The sequence below is a fragment of the Lepisosteus oculatus genome, chromosome 21, assembly GCF_040954835.1.
Source record: "Lepisosteus oculatus isolate fLepOcu1 chromosome 21, fLepOcu1.hap2, whole genome shotgun sequence".
Classification (NCBI taxonomy): Eukaryota; Metazoa; Chordata; class Actinopteri; order Semionotiformes; family Lepisosteidae; genus Lepisosteus; species Lepisosteus oculatus.
This window is the reverse complement of record NC_090716.1, coordinates 6,286,197-6,314,152: the sequence shown is the minus strand read 5'-3', so window position 1 is coordinate 6,314,152 and position 27,956 is coordinate 6,286,197. Positions and strand designations below refer to the sequence as shown.

The 27,956-nt window shown below is 34.6% G+C and overlaps 1 protein-coding gene across 1 annotated transcript; it reads left to right on the top strand.

The window, feature by feature from the left end:
- Positions 1-10: 10 nt before the first annotated feature.
- LOC138224465 (uncharacterized) lies at positions 11-27,920 on the top strand. The gene is made up of 4 exons (XM_069181865.1): positions 11-100; positions 10,296-10,495; positions 18,084-18,185; positions 27,676-27,920. Exons 1-4 carry the CDS (start codon positions 11-13, stop codon positions 27,872-27,874), a joined length of 591 nt encoding a protein of 196 aa, XP_069037966.1. The 3' UTR covers positions 27,875-27,920.
- The last annotated feature ends 36 nt before the right edge of the window (positions 27,921-27,956 follow it).

Genomic DNA, 27,956 nt, shown 5'->3' with positions numbered 1-27,956 from the left:
TTATGCCGCTATGGAAATGTCTGCAAGCAAGGCTGAAGCACAACAGGCTCTTTCGAAGTGGCACTGGGTCTGGTTGAAGGAAGAGCTGAGAGAGATAGAGGCAATACATAATGATGGCATGGGCCTTAATATGCAAGACAAAACCACTCCAAGCCAAACGTGGAGGACATATACTGAATGTTGCGCTGAAAATTGATGGTGCAAGAAACTGTTTAATAATGTATGTGGAACTCAGTGTATTACAGGATGGGTAGCCAAACAAAACTGGCCTTGGATTACAAAAGGGACTCAGGATGAAAGTTAATGTACCATGTATGCAATGGCAGAGACTGAGAAGCCTCTAATGTGGTGGCACTCAGCATACAAATCTGCAAGGTCAGTGGTGCTGCAACATCCAATGCCATGAAATTGGAACAGCAATCTTAGGGCTCACTTCATAAAGTTTTACCTTCCACATGCAGAGTACATTTTTATTACAACCTTTCCATTCTGGACAAATTGGCCTTCAGGATGGCATTCTTAAGTGCTCAATGACAGGCCCCTAAAAACTTTTTCTGTAAAATCTTTGCATTTCTCTTATAAACTTTTCCAAATAGGACAAGGCTGATTACCCGGGCTGGGTAATCATCATTATTATGGTTCACATATTATGTGAATGTCACGTGGTAAAATCCTATCCATCTTTGAACAGTTATACTACTACTTTTTAAGTTATTACTGTGTAATATTTATATTCTTTTCTTAATAGTTCCTTTAGTAATAATATTTAGTTATCTCCTTAAAAGAATGTAAAGAATGGTAGCAGTTATACTACATTACATAAACCTTACTGTTTTCAAAAGGTAACTATAGGTTTAACTATATTAAACTAAAGTAAGGTATGTATGGTAGAAACTATTAATATGTTTAGTTACACCCTTTAAACCCTTTTGGTTTAGCCAGTGGCTTAAAACATTCTTTTGTGGACAAATATAAGTCCAGGAACTGATCACGACAATTTTAAAGCTGTCACAGAATATGACAGTAAAAACATCTTAAAATAAACTTTACTCAACTTAAATCATGGTAAGCCAGGAGAGCCAAACTCTACTAACTTCTCCCAGTCTACCATTTCCAGGTCTACACACACCCCCCTTTGATATACTGTACATAAGCACCACGCACACACTCAAATGCTCCAGCTGAATTCAATTAGCAATGGGTGAACAGGTGAACTGTTTGCAAGGTCAATGAGGCTTTCACAGTGCTGATTTCTTGTGGTGACACCCCACCAATGTAATGCTTGCACTCGGGTAAGTGCCGTTTCCAGTTCCCATAGAACCATGGCCGGAGGTCAATCACTGAATCCATTTGCACATCTCCCCTCCTTAGTTCTGTGCATTCTCCTGCTGAAGGATCCTCTTTCCTACCTGGGCCGCTGTCCCCTTCAGTTTCTTTCAGAGGTCCATTACAACAGTTAAGTTTTAATCGAAAGTTTTTGAAAATTCGTTTTTGATAATTTAACACAGCATTCTATGTAAAGTTGAAAATCTACTTGGAAGGATTTACTGTTCTTCGAGGGCTTTTTTGGAAAAAAAAAAACACAATCCTTGCAGGAATTCATGTCAGGGAACATTGTTTTTTTAAAGCTCAACCCTTCTTTAGAAACTAGTCTTATATTTTATGTAATGGATTTTCTTTTATTTAAAATAAGATATAAAACTCCACTCTGCCACAGTGATAAGACAGAACTGGTCTTTTTGACTGTGAAGGTTTAATAATGTGCGCTAAAAACATCCTGTAGAGCAGGTCTTAAACTGCTGCCAGAGAAGTGAAAGCACGGCCTGTTTCATCTCCTTGCCTGGTTAATGGAAGGTGAGATAACCACACTTTAAGGAGCTTTTAACAGTGTTCAGATATTTTTTCTCTTCATTTTTCGGTCTTTGCACTGAGTGTGAACACTGATAACCTCCTTGTAATAGAATTTCAAAGGAGAGATAGTTGAATATAAGAGATACAGGCGGTAGCTGATCACCAAACAAATGCTCTTTTTTGCTTTCTATTGCTTAATCCTGAGTCTTATGAAAACAGATCTGGGGAGTATAAATCCAAGTCTGATAATACACAGATGCTGTGCCATATGATGGATGTGCATATTTCTGTGCAGTTCAATTAAGATTTACCTTGCTGTAACTCGTCAGGATTTTCCACTTGAAGATTTCTTTGCAAAAAGTCTGTACTACTGTAAGGTTAGTCAATCGTATTCCTAGCAGGACATTACACTTTCATTTTGACTCCCAGGGAGCAAGCACCCTCCAGAGCAGAGTTTGAAAGGAGAACTCACACTCTTACAAATGAGAGTCATTTTCTTGAAAGAGCAAAAATAACAGTGTGTTTTCAATTCATTATGCAGATAATGGTTAAGTGGAAAAACATCCCAGAATTACTGTATTGTTGTTGGAAGGGCCGGTGCCATTTTAGCAAGGCATTCTTAAAACAATTTTCATTAAAAAAGCAAAATGCAACATTTTCAATGTTGTAATTAAGATATGCTGAAGAAGAATGTTGTAGAATGTTATAGAGGTTTAGGCAGTAAAAATAAGTTAATGCATAAGGCAGATGCCCAAGGAGATTTGTGTTTTTATGGTTTCCTCACAAGTGAATTATTGCAGTATGGAAAAGTGATCTACTATTTTCAGCAGGGGCATGGAGATTCTATGCAGTGGCCATTTGACCAAAAACCTGTAACAAATTATGTTCTGCTTAAAGGTGCAATAAATTGTTAAAAGTAATTCTGCATGGTGGTTATGTGCTGAGTCTTGTATAGTACCAGCCTCTTTAGACGGTGAAGATGCATTTTTAGTACAAGTCATAAACTTTTAGGTTAAAACAAGTACTTATTTTTAATCAGAAATGTACTGTAAGCTGGCTTTTGAACTGTCTGGAGACATGATTGTCTGTGACCTTTACCTGACCCTTTATCCTCTGTAAAATAAAGAAAGTTAACGACTTCCAAGCCAGCATGGCCTTGTCTTCTGTTTGCATTGTGAAGCAGACTTAAAGCCTTGATTACACAAATATGATCTCCAGGTTAAGAAGAATGTTTTGAGAAATTGCAGAAATGAGCTGAGAGAAATAACTAAGTGAGGGCGAGTGTGTTTGATGTCTCACGGTTTTCCTTTGAAGAATATGCAACTGATGTTGTTTTCTATTATGAACACATGAAGTACAGCAAGTGGTAATCAATGCTTTCTTCTTGCTCTACTATTGGTTTTCTGTTAAGGTGGAAGATTAAAGAAATCAAACAAACCACATATCAGAACATGTTTGATTCACATTAAACGTTATTAGTAAAACACCTTTATTTGCAACTCAATATTAGACATACTTTATCATAATTTATCATATGTTGTAGAAAATGGTGCTGCTCTTTAACAGCAGTAGAAGCAAAAATATGTATTTTCCAAGGACAGGAATATTTTTGTGTGTGGTGTTAAGGCATGTTTTCAAAAGCATCCATAGATATATCCATCAATATGTACTTTTATTGGCAGTGTACAGCAATATCTTGTGAGATAATTATTAAAACAAGTAATTTAGACAACATCATGAAAAAGCAAATTATGTTCATTGAATTCCATATTGAGATAGGTACACAATCTGAAAGAAAGATTTGTGTTTTCAGAAAGAGAATAATTGCTTTGCAGACATCAGCATAGCTAATTTGCAAGGTAATTTGAACAGAGATGGAAGAATGCTGAAGTAGTTTAAGGTCATTAATTCTGCTGGTACAATGGGCTAATGACTATAACCTTGTGCAGATTCTAGCACAATCTGCTGCTTGTTGCATATTAATCGTGCGACAAAAAAATATTTACTGAGTGCCTGCAAGCTGCACTGTCTCGGGGGAAATTGAAGCAACACGAACATTGAATGCGCCAAGATTTTAACAGTGACATATTTCCAGTTTCAGATGGTATTTATCTTATGTGAGATTCCAGTTATGATTTCTTGAAATAGGAGAGTAATCCTTTTCTCAGAACGTAGGCTAACTGATTGTTTGTATTGATGGGGTTATTGACACCCCAGGAGGAAATACTACTCCTGTTCAAAGTCCACCGGGTGGCTAAATCAAGCATTTCTTGCCTCTTGTGTCTCACTGACATTAAATGCTCTAATTGTGTATTTTCCCTCCCAGAGGTCTTTTTGAAAATTTCCATTCAATGGAAAGGATACCTGCTACTGGAAAGTTTTAACAAAAATGTTTACATCTAAAAAATGAAAATCAAACTCACATTTTTAGTTACATTTTAGAGGTACTTAATTCAAGACCAAACCAGTAATAAATAATGGCAAAGCAGAGCAGAATACCTGCACAGTGAAATAGAACACTTACAGTATCATCATGTGCACTTTTTTCATTAAGCGTGGTTGCTATAGTGAATTAGAATTTAGAATTTAGAATTGCCATTGTCCTGAATATTTTCCTATATTTTGAATAAAGGATGTGCAGTGCTACTTTGCACTTTGCATTTTTCTTCTATAGGATCATTTCTATAGGGTATTCTTACATTACATTACATACTCATTTAATTAATATTTTCTTGTCTCATCAAATTTAATCTTGTCTCATTTATATTTACACTCTGCTAAATCTTCTACAAGTTTAATTTCCTGCTGTTGCATTCCATCATTAAATATAACACATCTTGGTTAATTATCATCATAGTTACATTTTTATTAGAAAAGTGCTTTATTGCATGTTGTCCTTTCTGCTAGCTCTGCACAAAATATGTGCTGCAGTAACTGATAACATACTGTTAAATACATTTTAAACTTGCACAATGCAGTTTAGCAGACTTCTGTCTACTATTTTGTCATAATTAAATATATGTTGTCCATTGGACAACAAACCTCCTTCCAATAAAATAGTTAACCAAAATGGATTAATGGAGTCTTTGTGCTATTTCAAAAAAGCATGTTGAAGATAGAAATAGTAATTATTTTATAAGTCTGTGGCAATATCCCCTTTTATTGTAGCACTATTATGCTTTAATTCTCAAATATAACCTTGGTAACTTACAAGACATAAATACTCAACATTAAATATTAAAGGAACCTTTGAGAAATGCAAAGTAGCTAATAACGAAAGGCAGGAGGGAAATTGGTTTATATTCAAATTAAAATATGGCAGTGTGAAGGAGATTAGACTACAATACATATTCAAATGCTAATGCCAGGCATTTGTTCAAGAAGCACTGGCCCATATTGTTTGACTTTGTATGATTGTCCCAAGTGCTAACTCATGCAGAAGATTAGAACCTGTGGTGTTTGTATGAAGCTGTGAGGAGAATACATTGCACTCTGTTGTTAAAGGAAATATGAGAATCAACGCAATAGAAATCAATTTAAAAATGCTTTCGCTTTGTTATGGGATAAAGAGAGTGAAAACCCTTGAATAGTCCTAATAGTCTAGTTTGCACATATGTTTTACATAATGTATGTGTATGTAGTTCTGGTATTTTTGTCATAGAACATGTTTGAAGTGATTTGTTGGAGAGGTAATGTATTTCACAAGTATTTCAGAAAATATAAAATCTTGTTACAAGTGAAGTTATGAAAACAGTGAATATCAGAAAATGACTGGGCAGGACAGTTGATACATAAATCATCATAACTCCCAACTTTTAAAGACTTTTGCCAAGAACATACCTTTCTTTTATGCTTTGTTCTCTGGCACAGCTTTGGTGAAAAGAATAATACAGTAATTCAGGGACACTTGGTAAAACAAATGTATATTAATAATGACAACATATACACCAAACAACACACATCATAAACATACAACACACGAGTTATATAATGTACAAGCTTTCAAATAAGGCACCCCAGAGACATCTTAAACACCCAGAAATCCCCAGACTTCTACCAAGTATTTGACTCCTTAATAACTCCTACAATGGGAGTTTAAGATACAATGAGAGATAAGCTTCTAAACTAAACAGAATTAAAATTGACATGTTACAACCCTTAACTGTGTTCATGTTCCTGTAAAGTAGTGTTTAATTTAATCTAACTTTTAATGATCAAAACAAAATTTAAATTATTTTGTTTAATTGAAATGTCGAAATAATTATTTTTTATTGGTTCTCTGTTAGGTTCAACAGTTACATGTGCAGTATGCACCTGAAAAATAGCACAGCCATAGCTTGTCCAAAGCAATGTGAGAGATAATCTTCCAGAATTCAACATGTAATATTATTTTAATTGTATTGAGTGTTTTTGGTATTTGTGATAGCAGACATGGTTATCATAAAAAAAACAACTTGCTGTTTGTTCAATTATGGCAAGTACAACTAAAATAATTAATATAATTTTTACACTTCACAGTTCATAGACTCAGGTAAATGTTTACAGATTCTTTTCAGTTTCTGTAGCTACTGCAGTGGCTGTTTCATGGAATTGTGCCAGTAAAACTCTGATGTACTCCCATCAAATGAATCAGTCAAGTGTAATAAAATCTTTCCCTGTGGTCATGAGTTTACTCGAGGGCTTAACCAACAAGAATGATTCCAATAATGTCTTCCCCGAACTTTTAGTAGCCAGAGGCAAAATGTATTTGTATTTGTGGTTTTAATGGCATATGACTATGTAGATCTCAGGTGCTTTGTTTTCTCAAAATCTTCAATACCAGATTTCCTGATTTCCACAATATCATGGATAAGTAAGAAACATATTCTTTTCCAATGATTGTGTAGTGGATGCTGTCAATACAATGAATCATTTGTGCCTTGTAGAAATGCTGTAATAATAATCTTAGAATGTATAGTTTTCTTTCTTGAACACATGAGACTTAATGGAAATGAAGAATCAAATAAGGTTAGAATATGAACTAACGTGAGGAACAGTTGTGTGACTTCTTGCATTCTTAACTAAAGAACTGTCCTTAGTGCTGATATCTGATATCTGATACTGTAACTTGAAACATGACATGGAACATAGACTGAGACCTGGGATTTGTTGAAAGCCTATTAGGGAAATTAACAACCTCCTACCAGTGTTCTCTCTTTACTCTTGAATCCAAACACAATTGAAAAGTGTTGTTTTTAGATATAATTAGGAAATAATGTTGACTCACTTGAAAGTCCATTATGCCTGTTCATGTCAATAGAAATCCAATATGCTTTTAAATTTCTAAATTTTTTTCCAATCCCTGATCTAAAAAGAAAAATACTTACATCAAATTCAGATTTATGTCTGTGTAAACTGCACTGTAGATAAGCAATTAATGAAGTAGTCGATAGCACTTTCCAATTTGGCCAGTGCAATCCTGTAAGATAAGGTGCTAATGTAATTCACAAATACAATCCCAAAATTAACCTCTATAAACTGTTTGCACAAATGGCTTCCTGCAGTTACTGTTGACTGCAAAGTTGTTTTTCTTATTGTTGGAAAATGTACTGAAGTTTAAAACTTCACCCCGATGGAAGGTGAATAACCATTCACTCCTACAGATATAAATGATATTTTGTTCATTGGACCTGTATAGTTTCAACACTTGGTAGCTTAAAGATTTAGGCTGTTTTGTATCTCTTGTACATCTGTTACCTACAGTGCTTCTTCTTGTCTTGGATAAATAAGCAGTAGCTATTTGTTACCCTGACTCCTTCCACTGTAGAGATCGCTGTAGGAATAAATAAGAGAGAAGTGTCGGGAGCTGTTTTGCAAGCACGGGGCTGTCTGATAAATCTTATTAGAGATTCATATAATGAACCCTCAGTAGAAAAGAAGAATGCTGGAGAGCACCCTCCTCCATCATAGTGCTTTGCATCGACAGCAATGGTGACATAAGAGACGCTACGCAAAATACCCACATTGATGAATGTCCTGGAAGCCTGTGTGTAATTATAATTAATGTAGAATGTGGAATAAGGAAATGAGGCATTATAGCTGGAACCAGCTATTAATTTTAATTTTATGCATCAGTTGTTGCATTTCACAGGCCATAATAAATGGACTACATTGCTGTTAGACACTGCCTCTACTGACAAGACAGTTCAGTTCTAACAAAGCAGTGAAAATAGAGAGAACTGCAGTGTCTGTATGTGGAATGTTCAAAAGAAGCAACTGGAAGAATGATTGAACTTGTTGTGTGTCATTTAATTGGGAGCACACTAAATGAGGGGAAAAGGAATATTAATATTAATTAATATTCATATTATGAAAAGAAGAGGAATATTATGAGCTGTATCTTTGCAAACAAAAGTCACCCTGAGCCTGGCATTCCCAAGATAATTGTAGTTATGTGGAAGGTATGCACATAAAATTGAAACAAATTCAAAGAATGAACATAACTTAACATAAAAATCTAAGTATTGGATCATATTTCTACCAAGTGGAGATGGAGGAGTGGATGGGTGGATAAGAAGGTGGATACAGTACCAAGGTCAGGTAAAGAAAAAGGTTAGAAGGAAATAACTTTTATTATATTGTGCACAATTCCCATCAATCAAACATATTTCCATATCATCTATCATGGCATTTCTGTAAGCAATGCTTCCTGCCTTGCTGACTTGTCTGTGGGTTTATGAGATCATAAATGACAAAACAGGAAATTGTCAGTGGCCAGGCCAGAGTCCAAGCTACAATCTAATTGTTGGACCTAGGTGTGCCCTAGCATACTGCCTGAGCCCAAACAAGCCTTTTGAATGCAAATACACAGCAGGTGGAAGTCCATGTGGAAATGGTACACAGAGGCAAACCAGAGACCTTAATCTCCATTATCCATTCACCTTTTTCCTTATGCAGCATTCATCCTGCTGGTGAAGCAGACATGCAAAAAATAATGCTGTATTCCACTTATAGAATTACTGCTCAAAGTGATTACTCCATCTACTTGGAAAAATTAGGTCTGATTTTTGAGCTTTGAGTCAGGTTTATATTAGAATAACGACATTCACTTAGAATACATTAAGAATGAAACAACATAAATTCAACAGAGATTTATGGAAATGACCAGCCTCTTACCTTGTCTTGAAAAGCTTGATATTTTCATTATTCAATAATAATATCTGTTGATGAATGTAATTTGTATGGAAATTGTATTTTTTTCATAAAAAGAGAAATTTGAGTGCCTTATATGTTGTCACCGTCTTGATTTGCAATATTATTGCACTATTTATAAAAAATACAATTTTCATTTAGATTTTAAGATTTTATATGTGTTCTGTAAGCATTTCTGATATGCTTTCATAATAATACTCTTGCACATTATATTTTTTCTGATATCACTGATTGTTTTAAAGATATCAAAGACAGTATAACCACTCACAAATGAAAAACCTTTTGGGATTTGTTTTCCAGTTTTATATTTATTTTTTGGTTAAACTCACAAAAGGCTTTGTGGTACTTTTCTCCACAAAAAGTATATCATGGTTACTTAAACGTTTATTTAAACCACCTGTAGTCACACAATAGTTCAAATGTCTCTGCCGTTGATACTTACAGAATGGCTTTTGAAACTGCTTTAGGGAAACTTGATGTATAAACACCATTGAGCTATATGCCTCCTATCACACTATTATAACCATTGTTCTTTGATTGTGTGGCCTTCTCTGCATTCAAAGCAAACAGTTAACTTGTTTACATTAATTAAGATTCAATTTTGGATTGAAAAGCTATCTTCCTATCTCAATAATTTATTGCAGTTCCTTGTACCATCATAAAATGTAAAGCTATTTATTAGAATGTAAGAATCTTCAAAGAGCAACTACCAACTTTTGAAGCAAGTCATTATGTTTAGCTACTGCAAATGACTGAAACAAACTACAGAGTAAGCTCCTTGGTAATTGAGGGGGTTAATTATTATTATTATTATTATTATTATTATTAAATATTTTTGCCTGACCCTTGTGCTTAATACTCACACATTCTGTTATGTTATTTACTATTGGTGGTCATTTTATTTTTTTGTCTTCTCTTTAGGCTGTTGTAAGCCTTTTGGCCAGTTTATTGTTCTGATGTAAATATTGTAAAGGATTATTATTATCATTATCATTATTGGATGAAGTCATTTAAACAAGGGTTTAATGGATATTCTGTTAATGAGGAATTCACTGTAAATTGAGTCAGAAGAATGGCCATAACGCTAACCTTAACCTCATCAACACTCAATATTTCATTAGTCCTTTATTAACATTCTGTAGAACAGACATTTATAATAAATTGATGACTGATTAAATTGAAATATCTGCTACACCAGTGATTAAACTTTTTTTTTTTCAAATCGCATTGATTTGTTTGTTTTTTTACCACAGAGTATCCGAATCTGGGATTGGACATCTGGCAATTGTTTGAAGGTGTTGTGGCCATCTGTGGAGGTGGAAGGCCCACTGGACATTATCACTGGTCTGTCTTATGACAGAGGGTTCCTTGCTTGCAGTGCCAGCACTACAGTTTGGCTGTACTCCACTGAAACTGGGAAGTGCCTTCACATCTATGAGCCTCACAAGAAGAGGTAAGAGGGAGTCTTCACATAGAGCTACAAGGTATTTATGATATCTGGGAGTTTGTGAACCCTCAGTGTCCTGCTGAATTATTAATCTGTCTCACTAATGCATGATTCATGACAGTCCCAGTGATAGATGTATGGGCTAGTGAAGAGTGACAGATACACAGTACCTGATGGTTGCACCTCTGCTATAGAGTCATCAGTGATGGTGTTCAGACAGTCAGAAGCTTTGATGGTCACACAAGCTTACACTTGATTGACAGTGGCAATCCGACTGCTGCTAAATGTAAGGATGAATTCTTTTATCCTGTGGTGATGTGCTCTGCTGGGAGTGAGTAGCAGAAGAGCATTTTTAGCGTAAGCCGTTTCACCAGAAGCTCCTTGCAGAAGAATTGTCTGCAAATGCTTGAAAGTATGACAGAGATGACACAGGTGAATATTTAACACCAAATCACATCTGACAACTTGCTAGTTAATAATTATAAAGATATAGCAGACCTACATAGCTTTAACATGGTGTAGAGGAAAGTCTCTAGGCTCACAGAACCAGAAGCCCTTGGGTTTCTATACATGTGGTCAATATTGTTGCCCTTCTCTCATTTATAACTTTATTCAAAAGTGGGTTGTATATAGCAGTATTTATCAACAGAATTTAAAGTCATGAGGTTTCAGATTCATTTTGCAACTCCTGGTTGATTAAATTCCCCACCCATTTAGATGTACAGTATACAGTAAATACACAATTTAACTTAATTGAATCTGTTCACTGACAAAGATTCATAAATCTAACCACTAACAGCCTCGGAGGCTTCACAGACTGTAATCAGCTCAGCACCTGAGAAACTGATTAGCTCAAGCTTTGTTTCCAATGTCCAGATACATCTAGCTCCAAAATGGAAAAACACCTTGCTAAGCAGGGTAAATCATGTTTGTACTTCCCCAGCAATCCTCTTTAAGGTCTTTATTAATCCTCAAATATGAATAATAATTTTGTGGTATTGGAGTGAATGATGACATTCATGAGCACAGTTGTTTGCTAAATACTGAAATATGTAGTTAATTATTTTTACTTTAATTTGACTGCTGAATTTAGCTCCATCAACACATGTATTAAATGAGAAGAAAATACAAACAGTACATTAAGATTGCAAGTGATTTTCAGTTCATGGCTAACGGACATAGAGTTCTACTTACAGTTCTTTAGAACTGACTGAAAAGGTTAAAAAAGACCTCTCTTATGAGTCTGTTAACTTCAGTATTTCCAACATATTGTTACATGCTGCAATATCATTAGTGCTGTTTTCTGAATGTAAGTGGAAGAATGTACAATTTAGAAAAGAAGCCTATTTATTTACAGCTGTCTTCTAGAAGACGCATGTGATTTTCAGAACTCAAGCTGAGCTGCTCCGAGAATTAAATTAATTTGCCCACATTAGTCTGGGCTGGATGCAAGTCTTAGTCCCAATGAAGAAAGGCTGGTAGAAGAAAAGAGTACATTAATCTATTGTGCCATGACAGTCTCCCATTTGGGAAAGGACAAGATTCATGATAGTACTTAAAGCTTCTCTCCTTAAAATTTATCCTGGTAAAGCAACTCTTTGCGAAAATACATAGGGATCCTGAGGTAATTTCTGTTTCACTTAATGGTTCCTACAGGAGTATTGCAAGACTATCACAGCTTTTTTTCATAAGAGTATGTTGTTACCACATGAAACATATAATAGGATTGTATTATCACAGGATAAATACCTCAGGAATCGTACAGCATGAAGCAGTACCACAGAATTCATACAACAAGAAATAATTTGTAGCATTTTCAGAGTTTACCTCTATAAAATACCACAGGTGTTCGGCCACAAGATTGACAATGTAACTCTAGTGCTCAAATACCATATACAGTATGTGGTTATATTTTATTTCCTTGTGTTAGTAACAATTTCAAAAGAGAAGATGATTTGTTTTCAAGAAAGATTAAGCTTGGAAGGTAGAGTACCAACTTTCCTGGTCTATCAGAGGCATTTGAATTAGTGTTGTCTCTGGCTCGATCCCATGGCAAAGCTGTGGAGTGAGCTACTGTAGCATTTGCCATGGTAGCTGGCTAAACACCTGTCACTCTGTGCCGGTTACCATGGAAATGAGTTTCCTATGAACAATATGTAGTTAGCCTATTGCTATGATGGAAAACATTATAGTAAGGTATCTTTCACCACCATTGTCAAATTTATTAGAAATATTTATCAGAAATAACTGTATACCCAGTTACAAATGACTGTAATTAGAATCATGTCATATTTTTAGATGTTCTGAATGCACATGGGATTAAGCCTATGATGATTTAAATTGTGATTAATTGTCAATTAGGCTGAAGTTCTATTGTTCTTGAGTATAAATTCATAAGATCAATTATGACCAAGAAATAATCTGTTCTTTGTCATTCATTACTGATTATTACTAAATATTATCTCATAAGAATGAGTAAGTCTTGCCGGTTACTGCATCAATGCTGATGTGTTGTATGCGAATTAGTTAGAAAATTATTTTTAATTAAGTCTTAAACCTTTGAGTCTTACCAAAAGAAAACAAGAAAAGTGCCTCAACAAAAATAAATGTATAAATACAAAGCACTAACCCTGAATTGTATTTCACCACAGAAATAAGGCTGAATAATTTTGTGTTATAATATTTATAGTTACAATAATTTGTTTATAGTTCTATTAAAATACTGATTCTACTTTCTGGCAACATCCACCTGCTGGTTTCTATGATTTTTTTGCAATTCCGAACACCAATGCTTACAGTTTGTGGAAAAAAGGTAATGAAAGTGATGAACAGAGTGCTGACATCTACTGTATGCTGTAATGTCTTAAGAAATTGTAAGTCTTGCTTAGTTAAATCTTTTTTTAATATTTAAGTGATTGGGAACTGATTAAAGAGACCTGCCTTGTAGGTCAATAAACATAGCACAGTATATATACACCTAAACTCTTACTGAACATGTAACTGTGAGAAATAGTTATGCTATATGCCCTCCCAGTAACCTTTCTGTTTGATTCATCTTATGTTTATGGGGCTGCCTACTGGAACCCCTCTGGGCTGCCTATGGTGAGGTGAAATATAATTGATCAGAACTAACCGTAATCTCTCAGCACATAATCCATCTAAGACTCTGAAGAAGAGGAGCTCATCAGAGCCTCACAAGAGCTTGCAGACAAAATTATTTTTTTTAGAGGAGCTTTGCTAATCGGTAATATGCTAGCGTGCATAACCATTTTATCAAAATTGACTTAAGACCAGAATGAATAATGATGATCTGCCAGTTATGGTCCTTTGTTTGTACTGTTATCATTCATCTGAAGAAAAAATACTCTGTGGCTAATTAAATGGTTATCTTATTCAAAATCTCTTTGTTTTTTTGTGGACCAGAATTTTGTATTAGTTTATTAAAAGTTAAGTACATAAATTATTAAATAAAATTTACATAATTCTAGATCTAGCTTCATCATTATTCTTGATTGTGTTTTTATTTTTAAAGACCTTGAAAATGCATTGCGTGTATTATACATGTATTGTAGACACAATTTACAAACTAAGATAAATATGTGAATTATACCTCATATATTTTTGTTAATGGTCAGCTGTGAGAGTTGTGTCCGGTATCTCTTTGATTGATTTTAGTATGTTTTACTCAAACATACCATGATCTGACTGAGTGCACACTTTATCAAAATTTAAATATGAAATCTCTCTGTATGTGCACAAATATATAGCCTATGAAATCTTGCTTTTGAAGAAAGATTCCAGTCACATATTGACACTATGTGAAATATACAGGTATATATTTTTAAAACATTTGAGCCATTGAAAGTCTATGAAACCACATCTTCCAGATATTTGCTGTGATAATAAATATATATTAACTTAAATAAAAAGGGAAACATATTACTTTTTTATCATAATAAATCTAATAATCAATCAAATAAAAACATTAGATTTTATTGTAAAATTTACAATCTAATCAGCAGTGACTAGAAAACCCACAGTGGTCTGTTGATACTGTATGTACTGTAGGATACATTGAAACAGATAATTTGATTTTGACCATCTTTCTGTGTTTATCGAGATCCAAAAAATTTACCATAAAATAAAATAATATAATATAATATGTTTGTGTTTGGACTTTCACTAATTATGTTTCATTTCAATAGATAAGTAAATGACCCAGCATTTGGTAGATTAAGTACACCGAGTATCAAAAGAACATTAATGTTTATACAAATTCACAAAGTTAATTATCAGGAAAATGAGATCTTGTTTTATAGCAGGTGTGCTAAAAGGTTTATTGCACAAACATGACATAGCTAAAATCATTATGCTGATCAACTTGTGTCATCAACAGGGTTGATTAAGTCTACTGTGAAGGGTGCATACTATTAGTTAGTGGACATCATTGAAAAAAATGCAAACTCTATCTTTTTGTCGGGCACCAATGGCATAACACTGTCCTATTCTAAAAGTCATTGTTGCCTGAGCAAAAGTAGGGAGTGCTTTGTTCTGCTGGAATGTTGTCACATGGAAAAATAATTCAGGTGAGGTCCCAGGATTTGATTAGTGTTGCACCCTGCAACCACTACCATCGAATTTGGACCCCCCTATTGATTACTTTACATCAATTGGTGTATTAATCTGCATGTCTGTTTCATACTTGCTGGCATCTGTCAGGGAGGTGTACAAGAAATTTTGATTCGAAATTAAAGACTTGACTCCATGGTAAATCATGATGTGCTAACTTAATTCAGCCCCCAGCATACCAGAGGAATGAAGGCTTTGTTCTCTTGATAGTTAGGACAAAAGAGTTCCTTTCTGTATTTTTCATTTTTCTTTTTACCTTGATATTTAATAGAATAGATCGCCTTATCACCGATGCCCAATCAACCCTTTAACTAATGAGAAGCCTTAGTGCTTATGCAACAGAGTCGCAAGAGTGTATCACAGTCTGCCATGAATAATCAATTAATCAAAATGATGGCAATAACATTTAATCTATACCTAGAATCCATATTGACATTATTTTCCTAAAAACATACAATATGTTTCTGTTTAAGTTAATATGTTTTTTATGCTCACTATAGGTTTTTGATCCCATTAATAACTGCCTGAAAGATAAAGGTGAAAAATCAAGACAAATTAAATTTTACACCAACAGTGCCAGCAGCAATGGACAAGTTAATATGTTTGGTGAAATCTCAATGGATAATGAAAAGAAGATGAATTTACAGTGCAATAGCAGTTCTGTGACAAAATGCAGAACTAATCGGATTGTAAAAACCCCAGGCAGCTCCATTTTGCCCTTTGTTTTTGTACTAAATTATTTAAAAGAAATAATTAGTATTTTATGGATTTTAATTTGATTCTTTCTTATACAACTTTAATGCCTTTAACTTTTTTAATGCTTCAGTATCTAAGGAAACTCTGTAACACAAACATTGCTGGTAATTTCAAAGGTAAAACTGTATGTTGGAAAGTATTATTCTTTAATGTATTATTTTATGACTAAGTGTCATAAAACACTGTGGGCTCCTTTCACAGATATTGATTAGTAGCATGTCCAAGGGTGATACTAAATTGAATCTATAAAAACACAAAATGTATTACAGATTTATGTGTGATTCAACTGCACTGCACAGCAAGTGATAAGGTGATGATACCTAAACATCAGTGAATGAAGTTAAATTGATGGAAAAATCTTTTTTTAAAGCAAATAGATAAGAAGAAAAATAGGAAGCTGAAAAAGACTGCATCTCACAGCCTGGAGAGAGGATACTGTATAGAGGTTTTCATTGGCTCTGTCAAGGATGAGTAATAAAGCTAATAATGAGGTATATCTATTATTTTATATCAATAAAAAATCACGCAAATTAAAAATCATAAATATCAGATCAGAAAATGTGGTCTTGGCTCTGGCAGTATTTATCTTATTCATTTCAGATTCTGTTTTAGATTTGTGAATAACTGGAGATGAGAGACCATGCTTTCTCTAAGTGAAATATCAACAAGAATCTGTGCTTTTGAATCTAAACTGGAGTCCCCAGATCAAACACAGTTAAAGCTCTTTTTATTTTGGAAAGCCTTCAAACTTTGTTTTAAAAGCTTTATTTCAGATGTTTGGTCTTCACAATCAAAGTTTATACTGAATCATTTTTTACCCAAGATAATGAATATGGGTTGTTCTTTTAGGGCATCTCGCTTGTGTGAACCGACCAGTGCAGATTTCCTTCAAAGTAGAGGTTCAGGAATTGTATCTTGTAGTTTCATTTCTGCCCTTTCTGCTATGCAGTGAATGTGAACATACACTACTTGCCATTAGTCCATGAAATAAGCTGTTTCATGCTGGTATGTTCTCAATGAAGTGTTATAATTTTTAATTTTTGGCTCCACTGGTCAGAGCTTTGTTCTGTGAATGGTTTTCGAAACTTTCTCTACACTGGACTGAATTCATTGCATACCATTTACGCTAAAATAAAAGTAGCTTAAACTCCATGTTGTGAAAGTTCTTAAATCTTTCTGCCTTCAGACAGTTACCAAATCTGTTTTGAAGGAGTACCTTAAAAGGTAAAGATGCCATACAGGGTGATTAAGGAGAGAATTTGTTGTTCTTTTTGATAACTACAAATCTGAGATAACTTTCAATGTCAGTTTTCATGTTCAAGTATGTATGCCTAAACTGTATATTTGTTTTTTATTTAAAATATATTTGTAAGATTAATACATAGACATTTATTAAATCAATTATCAAAATCAATTATTATTATTATTATTATTGTGTCATTTGCCAAACCGCTTACCATATGGTGTTGCGGTAAGCCGGAGCCTACCCAGCAAGCAACGAGCGCAAGGCAGGGTACACCCTGGACAGGACACCAGTCCATCACAGGGCCAGTGCAAGCCAGTCATACATGGGGACAATTTGGAGGCCACGGTAAAGGCTGAGGGGGGGAAATTAGGCCCGGACACCGGGATAACTCCCTACTCTTATCGAGAAATGCCCGGGGATCTTTAATGACCACTGAGAGTCAGGACCTCGGTTTAACATCTCATCTTAACGGTGGATTATTATTATTAATTTTATTACTACTAATGAAACTGTTCTATAAAACAATTCTTGTCACAAATAATTAATTTCAATGAAATTAACATAAAGTTCCATAGCATAAAGAGAAGGAGGATTAGAGATTAGAGTGTTTCTATTAAAATATTTCACAGATATTGTATGTAACCAGACCTAAGCACACTTAGTGAGGTTCTTAGTCTGATTTGGAAAAAAATTACTTACTGCTACAATACTTGGATTTGTAAAGAAAAAAAAAATCATAAAGATCAGAACCGACATATAAATGGCATTATTACATCTTCCTTTTATCTTTCTTTTTTTTTAAATCAACACTTTTAGTGTATGTCTAACTGAAACATTAATGAATGTCCAATGAAATAATTAAGAAAGCCGACAGCTTGGATCATGGTCGTGATTTACAAACTACTCCTGCAGCACTGCAAACCAGCGACATTTACTGAAATTCAGATGTAATTCTTCATTCAGGATTGAGGCAGTGCAGCTCAGAATGATCCAGCCTGATGAAGTCAAAGGAGTCCTGATGTCTGCTGCCCAGGATGGACTGCTGAAATATTGGGATCTCTCTGAGTAAGTGAGAAATCAATTGCCTTCTTAGGCCCACAGTCTTTTTAAAACCATTTTCTTCTTCTTAATGGCTCACTGTATTATAGTTTAATATATTGCTTTGATGACTTATGTGATTAGATGAATATAGTGGTTAAAAAGGAATACTAACATGTATTATTGTACCCATGGAATGGTCCTGATGTCACACAGCCAAAACCTATTTGCTGCAGTCTCTTTGCTAGAAATTGTAATTATTCTTTTAACCAGTCGGCTTTTGTGAAGCCAAGGATAGAAAGTAATCAATCAGCTTCTTCTGCATCAGTCCATTAACATTCTATTTATTGAGTTTACCCTAATGGCCATTTGACATTTGAAAGTCGAAGTAATGCAAGCTGGCCAATTGGAACAGTATACCTCCTAAGTTATTCCAGTTTATCCTTTTGATTTTGACTGATGGAGGATGAGAGTACAAGTCATAAAGTCAGCTAACAAATTCTCCCCTTGGGATAGAGGTACATTTAGTAGCCTGTTGTTACAATCCATGCAACCACACAAGGCCAGCAAAAAGAAAAATGGCTGAAACCAAGCAAAAGTATTTCTAAATTAGAGGATCTTCAGTGGAGATAAAACGTTTGATCAGGATTTGACTGCCAGGAAATGGGTTTGGTTTACTGGCTTATACATACATTTCCAGAGAAAATGTTTACAGGTAGGTCTTAAATCTAGAATTTGTTCTAGGAAGTATGAAACCTTAAATTCAGCAAAACAAGAATTGCCCATGGAAGGAGAATATTTTTAAGAACATTAAAAATACCAATAATGTTGTCAAGCATAATTCATTTGATATAAACAATATTACGTTGATAACTAAAAATTCAATTAATATTAATTAATTACTTGAGCTTTTTTTAACTGTCAAATATCACTGTGCATTTGAGTGTCTCCTAAATTGTGATAACATTGTTAAAATGTTTTGTTTAATTTGCTATGTTTTTGAGCTCTTTATAGTGTGGGTATAAAACTAATTTGAAGAATTTTTATTTTTTTGGAAATGATATTCAGAATATGATAAAAGTGTTAACCGCGATAAGATGATAAGTTAAAAAGTTGATGGTCAATTTGAAGTTTGTGGTAAATTTGGAGATGAGGTTTTATTTACTGCCATATTCTGCAATTTGTTTTATTTATACATTTCCCCAGTCAGTCCCAGAATAGTTTAGGCTTTAAATATAACTTCCTTGAAGTATAGTGCTCTTTTTCATTCATTTCCCATCTATACTTTTTTTTGGGTCTGTCTCAAAATTATGTAAATGGTGTTTCTTTTCTGCCAGGCCTATTAAAAATAACACCTCAGAGTACTGGAAAGGGCTTTTTGACTCAGCTGCAGTGACTCAGCTCCTGGTTTTCCTTTTTATTTTTTTCTCAAAAATGTTTTGCATTTTGAAAACCTAGCAAAAAAGTACATATCTAAAAGTCCCCAAATTATTTCAGATTTCTAAATTAGCTGTTTACTTTTTTCTTGAAGCATTTATACAGTGTTTTTCCGTGTTCATAGATGAGAATCCAGTAGAATGTACAGAGTGGTTGACACTGTATTAATTCCACTTGATGGGCTGAATTACCTCTTTTCCTTTGTACCTACTGTATACTTAAGCCTAGACGTCTAAATATAGTACAGTATGTATTTGCAGGCCTTAGCTACGTATAGTTGAAAATAAATATAAAAAGTAGAATGCACAAACAGAAAAAGAAAGATTTGGATAGAATTCAAGAAATGTTGATTTTCTGTTGATGTACTGTATCTACATGCTGTATATAAGCCATTGTGAATTTATGAGATGCTGATTCCAGAGCCTATAAAAAAAAAGATAATATAGGCTATATGCTTCTATATATACTGTAAATTGTAGCCATTTCTCTTTACCTTTACTTTCGATCTAGATGATTCCTTCCATTTCCAGAAACACTTTACTAAAGGATGTTCCCAGTAGTAATTAAACTTTAAGAAATGCTATATGTCAAACTGTATGATTTTGATGTACAGTACAGTATACCGTGTCACTGAACTCTCTTCCAGCCCACCACCCATTCTGCTGTCTACATTGCCAGTCTGTGTATGAATTGTAATGTGACATGGGGATACAGCATTAAGGAAAAATGCCTCCTATATCATACGTTTGAATGAATAAAGTGGCATCATTAAATAATTGAAATAGAGGGTGTTTGAAATCAATCTTTAACCATTTTTGTGCCCTGGATTGTTGTCACTACCTGATAAAATGGCTTTGTCTGTCTGCACTATCATAAAGTCAGTTGTCCATGACATTGTAAATAATAAAAAGGGAGAAGGTGGTAAGAGGCATTACGTTCCTATCTTTCTTTCGATTTTTAATACCATAGGAGACACTGAGGTCACTCTGTTACACTTCTCTGCTTGAGTCCCAGAACCTGCTGTTGGACAAGACTGCTAGCTTTCTCATTAAAGCCTGGATTTCATCTCGAGGCAACCGGCAACAGAGTGAGAAGGTGTTTTTCATTTAAAATAAATGATAAAGGTGTTGTTGAACTGCTCGTATCTCATGATGAAGTCTATTTGACAGCACACGCTACAAAAGCCTTCAAGAAACTAACCAGTGAAGTAAGAAATCATCCCATGGGCTATAAAAATGTTTTTTTTTATTATTCTGGTTGTATCAATGCTTCAGTCAATTTAATGAATGCCTTATAGGTAGGAATTAAGATAGAAAAGTATGTATGTCACAGGATTTAGATATTATGTTAGAGATCAACCATATATCCAATCAATCTTGCTTGCTTAAACCTGAGAAATCACACTGCACTTTTTATATATAGTGGCGATAATATAAAAGGGCTGAAAGTAACTGAAGTAATCTACCTTCTGTTTCAAAGAAAATTAGTTTCCATGAGAGGGTTTCCGTCTGCCTAATTTCCACCAGATTGCTGTAAGTCTTGTGCAACCATAAATGAATAATGGGCTGTAAGGCTCTAATGATCAGAAATAATGACCCCTTTTCCCATTTAAAAATTAGTCTTTGCACTATTCATAATCTTTGATGTACAATAAATGGCATCTCATACTAAAACTGCTACAATTAATAGTTGTTGCATGACTTTTAAAGCACTGTGTACCCGATTGAAATATAAACACAAGTTTTTCCTGCCTACTGTACACATGCAGCTAAATGTTTCTTTTTACCTCTCCAAACTAGTTGATGTGCACCATCATTGCACCTAAAAGACCACCACACTTAACACTGAATTTCAGCCTTTCTAATATTTAGATTCCCCTTCTCATAATGGCATTTAGACAGAGGACACTGACATACATAGAGAAGTTTGAAATACATGTAGTTTACTAACTTCAAGCTTGAAGTCAAGCTAACAGAGGAGGATGTGCTTACAGTAAAAACAACAGGGTTGCTCAGGATGTTTAAGACAAAGAGAGTATCAAAGACCAAGGTCTCTGGAACCAAAGGAGCTGTCAGGCTGAAGGAGGCAAGATGTCACCTGGAGTAACATTGTACTCTTGTCTCTCATATAAACCTATACAGCAAAACTTGCAAAGCCCAGGTTTATTAAAGAATAAATATGGTTTTAAAGATATACAATGAAATATAGTCTGAAACAGCCATTTAAGATAAAAGCACTGTATTAGAGCATCAGCGAGAGAAAATACAAAAGTAAACATGGATTTTTAATGGATGAATATGCCATACTGAGCAAACAGATTGGGATGAGTGGCATGATAAAAGATGTTATTTTAGCAGTGAGGTAAGTCAGGCACTCCAAGGAGAGGAAATGTCTGACTGCTGATTGTAAATAATACCCCTTGTTTGTGTTTGATTGCAATGTTGAACAAAATAATGACTTCATCAGTTTTATAAACAGAACCATCATTTAGATGGGCCTTTCAGTTTTCTCGGCCTCTGCACAGAGGAGGCATTCACTCATCAAAATATTAGGGTTTCATCACAACCAAACGTGCAAACAAAAGATCTATCTATTTGTAAAGCCTCAAAGCCTCAGATTACTTGATGGTCACTCTGGTGATTCTGTTATTCTTCTACAGAGAAAAGAAACCTCTCTACCCTGCAAAACTCTGAAAAATCGAATTTGTCAAAACAAGTGAATTAATTTAAAATGTGTAAAACTATAAGTACATGATAGTTTTCATTAAGTCTGATGATTGAACCCCTGGTTTGCTTAAATCCCTGTGAACGCTAATGGACAACAATATACTGTAGGTTTCAAATAGGCAGACCATGGAACCTGAGATGAATGCTCCCCACTAGTGCAAACACCAACTTTTCTATTGGCCTCAGTGCCAAATTGCTGTTTTGATTGTACTGACAAGCAAATAAAGTATACACTGGACTATTACTGGGGACTTTGCTGAAAGTCTGAAATGCTAGCAAACTGTCATGCGGCACCACCTAATCCACGTAACACACTTTTAAAGCTTATTTTTTATATATCTTTTAGTTTATGCCACTTAACGTGAATGGAACTAATTGTTTTAACATTTGGATAATGGCTATGACTCCTTTTACTGCAAAGGGTAAATCAAAACATGAAAACATATTCATCCATTGTCCGTACTGGACTGTTAGCATTACTAGGTCTCTGATTGACATTACTGTAGGTATCTGGCAAGCTGAAATCCAAAAAGAACCTGAGACACATCCTGTTGAGAATGTATCCAGCCCACCCTGACAGCTTCTGCCTGTGTCTGCACTGTTGCCTGGGGTATTCCAGTTCATACAGCCCCATTTTCTAACTGGTAATGTCTGACCATAGGTCTCACAGGCACTATGAGTGAATGAGCACCTTAAATGTTTGAGCCACTACTGAGCCCATTATATCAAGTTTAAGGATCCAGAATCACAATCATTTTGAAAAGGGATCCTGGATTTGCTTTTTAGGCTCAGGTATGTGATCTCTGGCAAGCTGAGGCACTCTTTTTCCCATCAAGATCAAAACCTATTGAAGTTCACTAAACTCCAAAGCTGAAATTTATAAACATTTTTTCTTACTCTGCACAAAAGAATGGTGAAACAACAGTGGTCATTAAAACACATTTTCCTTATGTGGGAGTATAATCTTCTCCACAGATTTAGTTATACAAATGATATTTCATAAAGAGTTTTATTTCAATGAAAATCATGCAAGATTATTTGTATTATGATCACAGTGCTAAAAATAAATGAACATAAAAACATTTAAAATATCAAATTAGTTACTTTAAAACTAAATCAAATATACTAGTATATTATATTTCACATCTCTAAAATAAACTTCTGTGTCTTTCAGCTGCTTTGCTGGTAGATAGTTCCGCATTCAGGGCATGATTGCAAATAATAACAGTTTAACCTTTGTATTTACCAAGAGGAGTTACAATGATTGTGAATGTAATCCTATAGAATATGATGTGTGAAATCTGTAATTTGTTTTCATATAAATGCAAATGCAGGTACATTGTGTTGTGCTGAAGGAGGCTCATCTTTTGCTCTGTGCAAAGAAGCTCCAGGAGTGTGGAATTAGAGGTCCTTGTGCAATCTGCACTAAATGCAGCTTAAAGCAGTGCTTTAGAAGGAGGTGGATACTACCTTAATGACTGAAAATAAACACTTCCCGCATGATCGAGATCAAATCTAAGGGTGATAAATGGTCTGTCTGCAGGTAAAGATGATAAATTTCCAGTGGTGGGAAAGTCCGTTGAGATTCCCCGACAGGCCAGCCCTCGAAGGTCAGAGTTTTCCTTTCCCTCTGTAATCTATTCCCTGACAGTGTGTTTGATAACACATTTATGGCAATGACTCTCCTAATAGCAGCTTCATAGGAAACACTATTTACCTGTGACAATTCATTATGTGCTGTGCAAATACATCAATGCACCACAAGAGCTGGTTGTAATACGTGCTGGTCTTACAATAATATCGATTCAGAGCTGCAGATCCTCTGATGTCTGCCGCCGAGATAAAAACAAAGACACAGAAATAGTTTTGACACAGAAATCGTATACTGTATATAGAATTACCTCTATGGCAAACATTTACTTGTTTTAAATGTTTCAAGGTTTTCTGGTTCTGTAAATTAGTCACTGCTTGACAGTTTAAATGCTACACTTCTTTAAACTTCCATTTGCAGTTCCAATTTTTTTTAAATATTAAAGCAAGTGAAAAGAGCAGTCATAAAGATTAACGTTGAGTGGTTTGATTAGAATTTTACGTTCATGTATTAAATAAATGAGTGCTGGAAATAAAGTACATTCTCTTTCATTTTAAACTTTGATGCAGCTGCTGCAGGGGGGATATTAAGCTAACTGCTTGAAGGGTGGTGTGGTATGTATCGTTTTCATTTTCTAAGAAGCAATATGTTTCAGTTTTTTTTATCCGAGTTTTCTTTTGAGAAGTCAGTCTATTATTTTAAATGAATGACAGTGTAGGAATTATGCCACTCCAGGCTACAGCTGATGATAGGGATATGTATTACGTGTTCATCCAGTAAAATCTGTCAGATGTCAAAACATACTGGCAGAATAATTATTCTGCATTGGTGGACAAAGGTTTGGGGTTGTATCATTTGACTCTCTGCTGAGATTTAATAACATTTAACATTTTAAGCTAACTGTTAAAGTTTTATTTCCAATCCCATTTGTCTTCTGTATGCTGTACATCATTTCTTTTAATAACATAACAATTTCTATTAAGTCCTTTTTTATGTTTTTTTTTTACAAAATCTAAAAAGCATTGTTTTTTTTTCAAAGAATAAGCCAGTAAAACAGCAATGACCACAATGTCTTTTGGAAGATGTAAAATGTGTTTTCCTACCACTGAAGCAAATCTCTTTCATACAGTTCTCATCCGCATTACTGTATATCAGTCCACATTTTTAATCAAAACTTCAGGCTGTGTTCCTGATGATTTGCAGCTTGAGTAGGGATCAAAGTTTTGTTTAATCCTAGCCTGTGTAAAGATATAAAACATTTGGCAAAGTGTTTGGACTGCATGTTGTTTTTTCTATACTCAGTTCATTCAACATTGTGCTTCATAGTTTCAGACTGAAATTGATCCTCTTTTTGGTCGGTCTCACATCCAAAATGTCTGCATACCAGCTCATGCATGCATTGTAATTTTTGCCAATATGGCATATTTATGCCATAACATTTTTCATTCTTGCTTAAAAACACTTTTTGAAAAAAGGAAGCCATTGGTTTTCTCTACGACCTGCAAAGAAGCAAGAACTAACCAATTCCCTGCCTTCATGTCCATGTTTTAATAAATATTCAAAAGTAGTTATGCTTGCCTGAACTCATTAAAAAATAACAGTTCCCTTGGAAGAGATTATGGAATAAGTTTTCAATTGCAAATCAATTACCTATTAAAGCGGTATTACAAAACGTGTAGAATCAATTAAGTTAAATTAGGGTTAAGAATTTTAAGCCTAAATTCAATATTGGGTGGTAGGGGGCCCCATTCCTTTTGTCGCTGACATTTACTTTTAATGGAAAAAAGGGTCAGCATAAAAATGCCTCCAAAAGAATCTATATGTCAGTATGATGAATAATTTAACAACATAGCAAAGGGCTGCTGGAAATCTGAAGGTATTGATGAGCCCAATGTGAATACTCATGAAAAAATAAATCCCCAATGTCTGTGCTATTTATTTTCCTGTTTTGATGGTCAACAACACCATATGCATGTTTTAATAAGGAATACTGATCTAAATATAATTATAATTTTTAAAATGCAGTTCTCTTTGGCTCTATTCTTTTGACTTTACAGTTAAAATATTATTCATTTTGAATAATTACTTTTTCACATTTAATTTTCACTGAATTAACATTGTAATTTTCACCCCAAACCCTACAAAAAAGAAAGAATATTGAAAAGAGAAATATTGAGAGATTTCACAGAAAATAGAAACAAGGGCCTCTAATTAAATGTGATATTTACAAGGAAAAATTATTTGAAGCAGGCAATAGATACCCCAGTATGACTCCTGTAATTCAGTTGGGTTTTTCATCCAGAAATGTCAGTGGATTATATTTTTAGACAACAGAAATATTGATGCCTTTGTTGGATTTGTATTAAGTCACAATGTACCAATTGGACATTTCCATAATACCACCAAATTCAGTATAACACCAAAGATTAGATATTCTTCCACAACTGTAAGGAGCTGGTACTTGTTTTTACACAGCAAATACAAATTTACAGATCCTGTTTTAGGTTTATTATTGAATGAAATGTCTGATCTCTTCAGCAAGACACAAGAATGCATAAGATATTGCTTTCTAAGGTGATAAAATAAAATTGATTTTAAATTTAGACTGCTCTACTTTACAAGTAAAATCTGATTGTTTCATATTGAAAATCTTTTATAAAATCAATTTTGTTTTTACAACAATGCTTGTGTGAAATGCTTTAATCCTGTAGTTTTAATCACCTGTTCTCTAGTGAGGATGGAACAACATCAAGGGATAGGACCCAATTAGAGGAATATATGTTATGAAGTTGTTTCATGCCTATTTCTTTAAAGCCATTCAGGCCCAGCTCTTTGGTTTTGACTAATAGATAGGCTGTCTGTATTTTGTGTCACAGTTCCAGAAACGAACGGAAAGTAATTGGGAGAATTGTTTTTCGGCCTTAAGTGCAATTAATTCAAATTTTACTATAGAAGAAAGCATTGTGTTATTCTTTCTTTACTTGATTTCAAAACTGACTATAAAGGAAGGTCATATCTCACCCACAAAGTAGTTGGGCACAAAATTATTTGTCAATAGTTCAGTTAGATCCTAATGAATGTGATAGAGGGAAGAAGTATGAAGAGCGTATCTGGTGTGACGTGGCTACCTGAGGGAGTAGCCATAAGGACTGGCTGATGCGAGAGATATGTAAAAGGAGGTTCTGGGCGCAACACTTACAGCATATACAGTACTTAAGTGAATGGACATGTCAGAGATTAGGATCTAACCTTTCTCCTGAAATTCTGTTATAAACTCCATAATGACTGTGGTCTAGCATGCTATATCTTGGTGTATCTTGGTCAGCAAATCCCTTTAGAATATTGTTGGCTTGAAGCCACTTGGACAAAGTTTGACACCTGGCTACAGTATACAGTATGACTGAGATGTCCATCTCTCCCCCACAAGTAAGATGAGCAAAAGTGCTGCACTAGTAGGGATGGAGGAGGACTGCCTGTTGTATTTATAATGACATGGTTTAAACATGTCCTTTGTACCTCCCCAAACTCTGCTATAAATTATCTCAACAACATCATCACAGCCTCACTTAATTTTTTTAAAAAATGCTAAAGGTGCTTTAGTCAAGAAGGAGTTTCTCAGAGACCCTGGTTTTAACTAGATTCAAAAATATTTTCCTGTGAACAATGTAATGTACTTCAGCTGTTACAGAAAAACACTTCACGATTGGAAGCAAAAATCCAAAAAGTGAAAATGTAACCATGTCTTTCTATCTGTGTTGTACAGCTACCAGTCCAATGTGCAGACTCTGAAAGGTCATTCTTCTGCAGTAAAGTGCTTGGTGTTTGATGAAGAAAGGATCATCTCTGGCTCACAAGACAATACTATCCGGATCTGGAACTTCGGTGATATTCTCTCAGGAAGCCAAAACAAAAGAGTAAGCCACAGATCTCAGTGGGATACAGCACAGCGGCTGAAAACATAGTGCTAATCAGTGTCGAAACTTAATTGTCTATCATAAATTTTCAGTTATGCTCACAGAATATATTTCCATTGAGGTCCTGAAT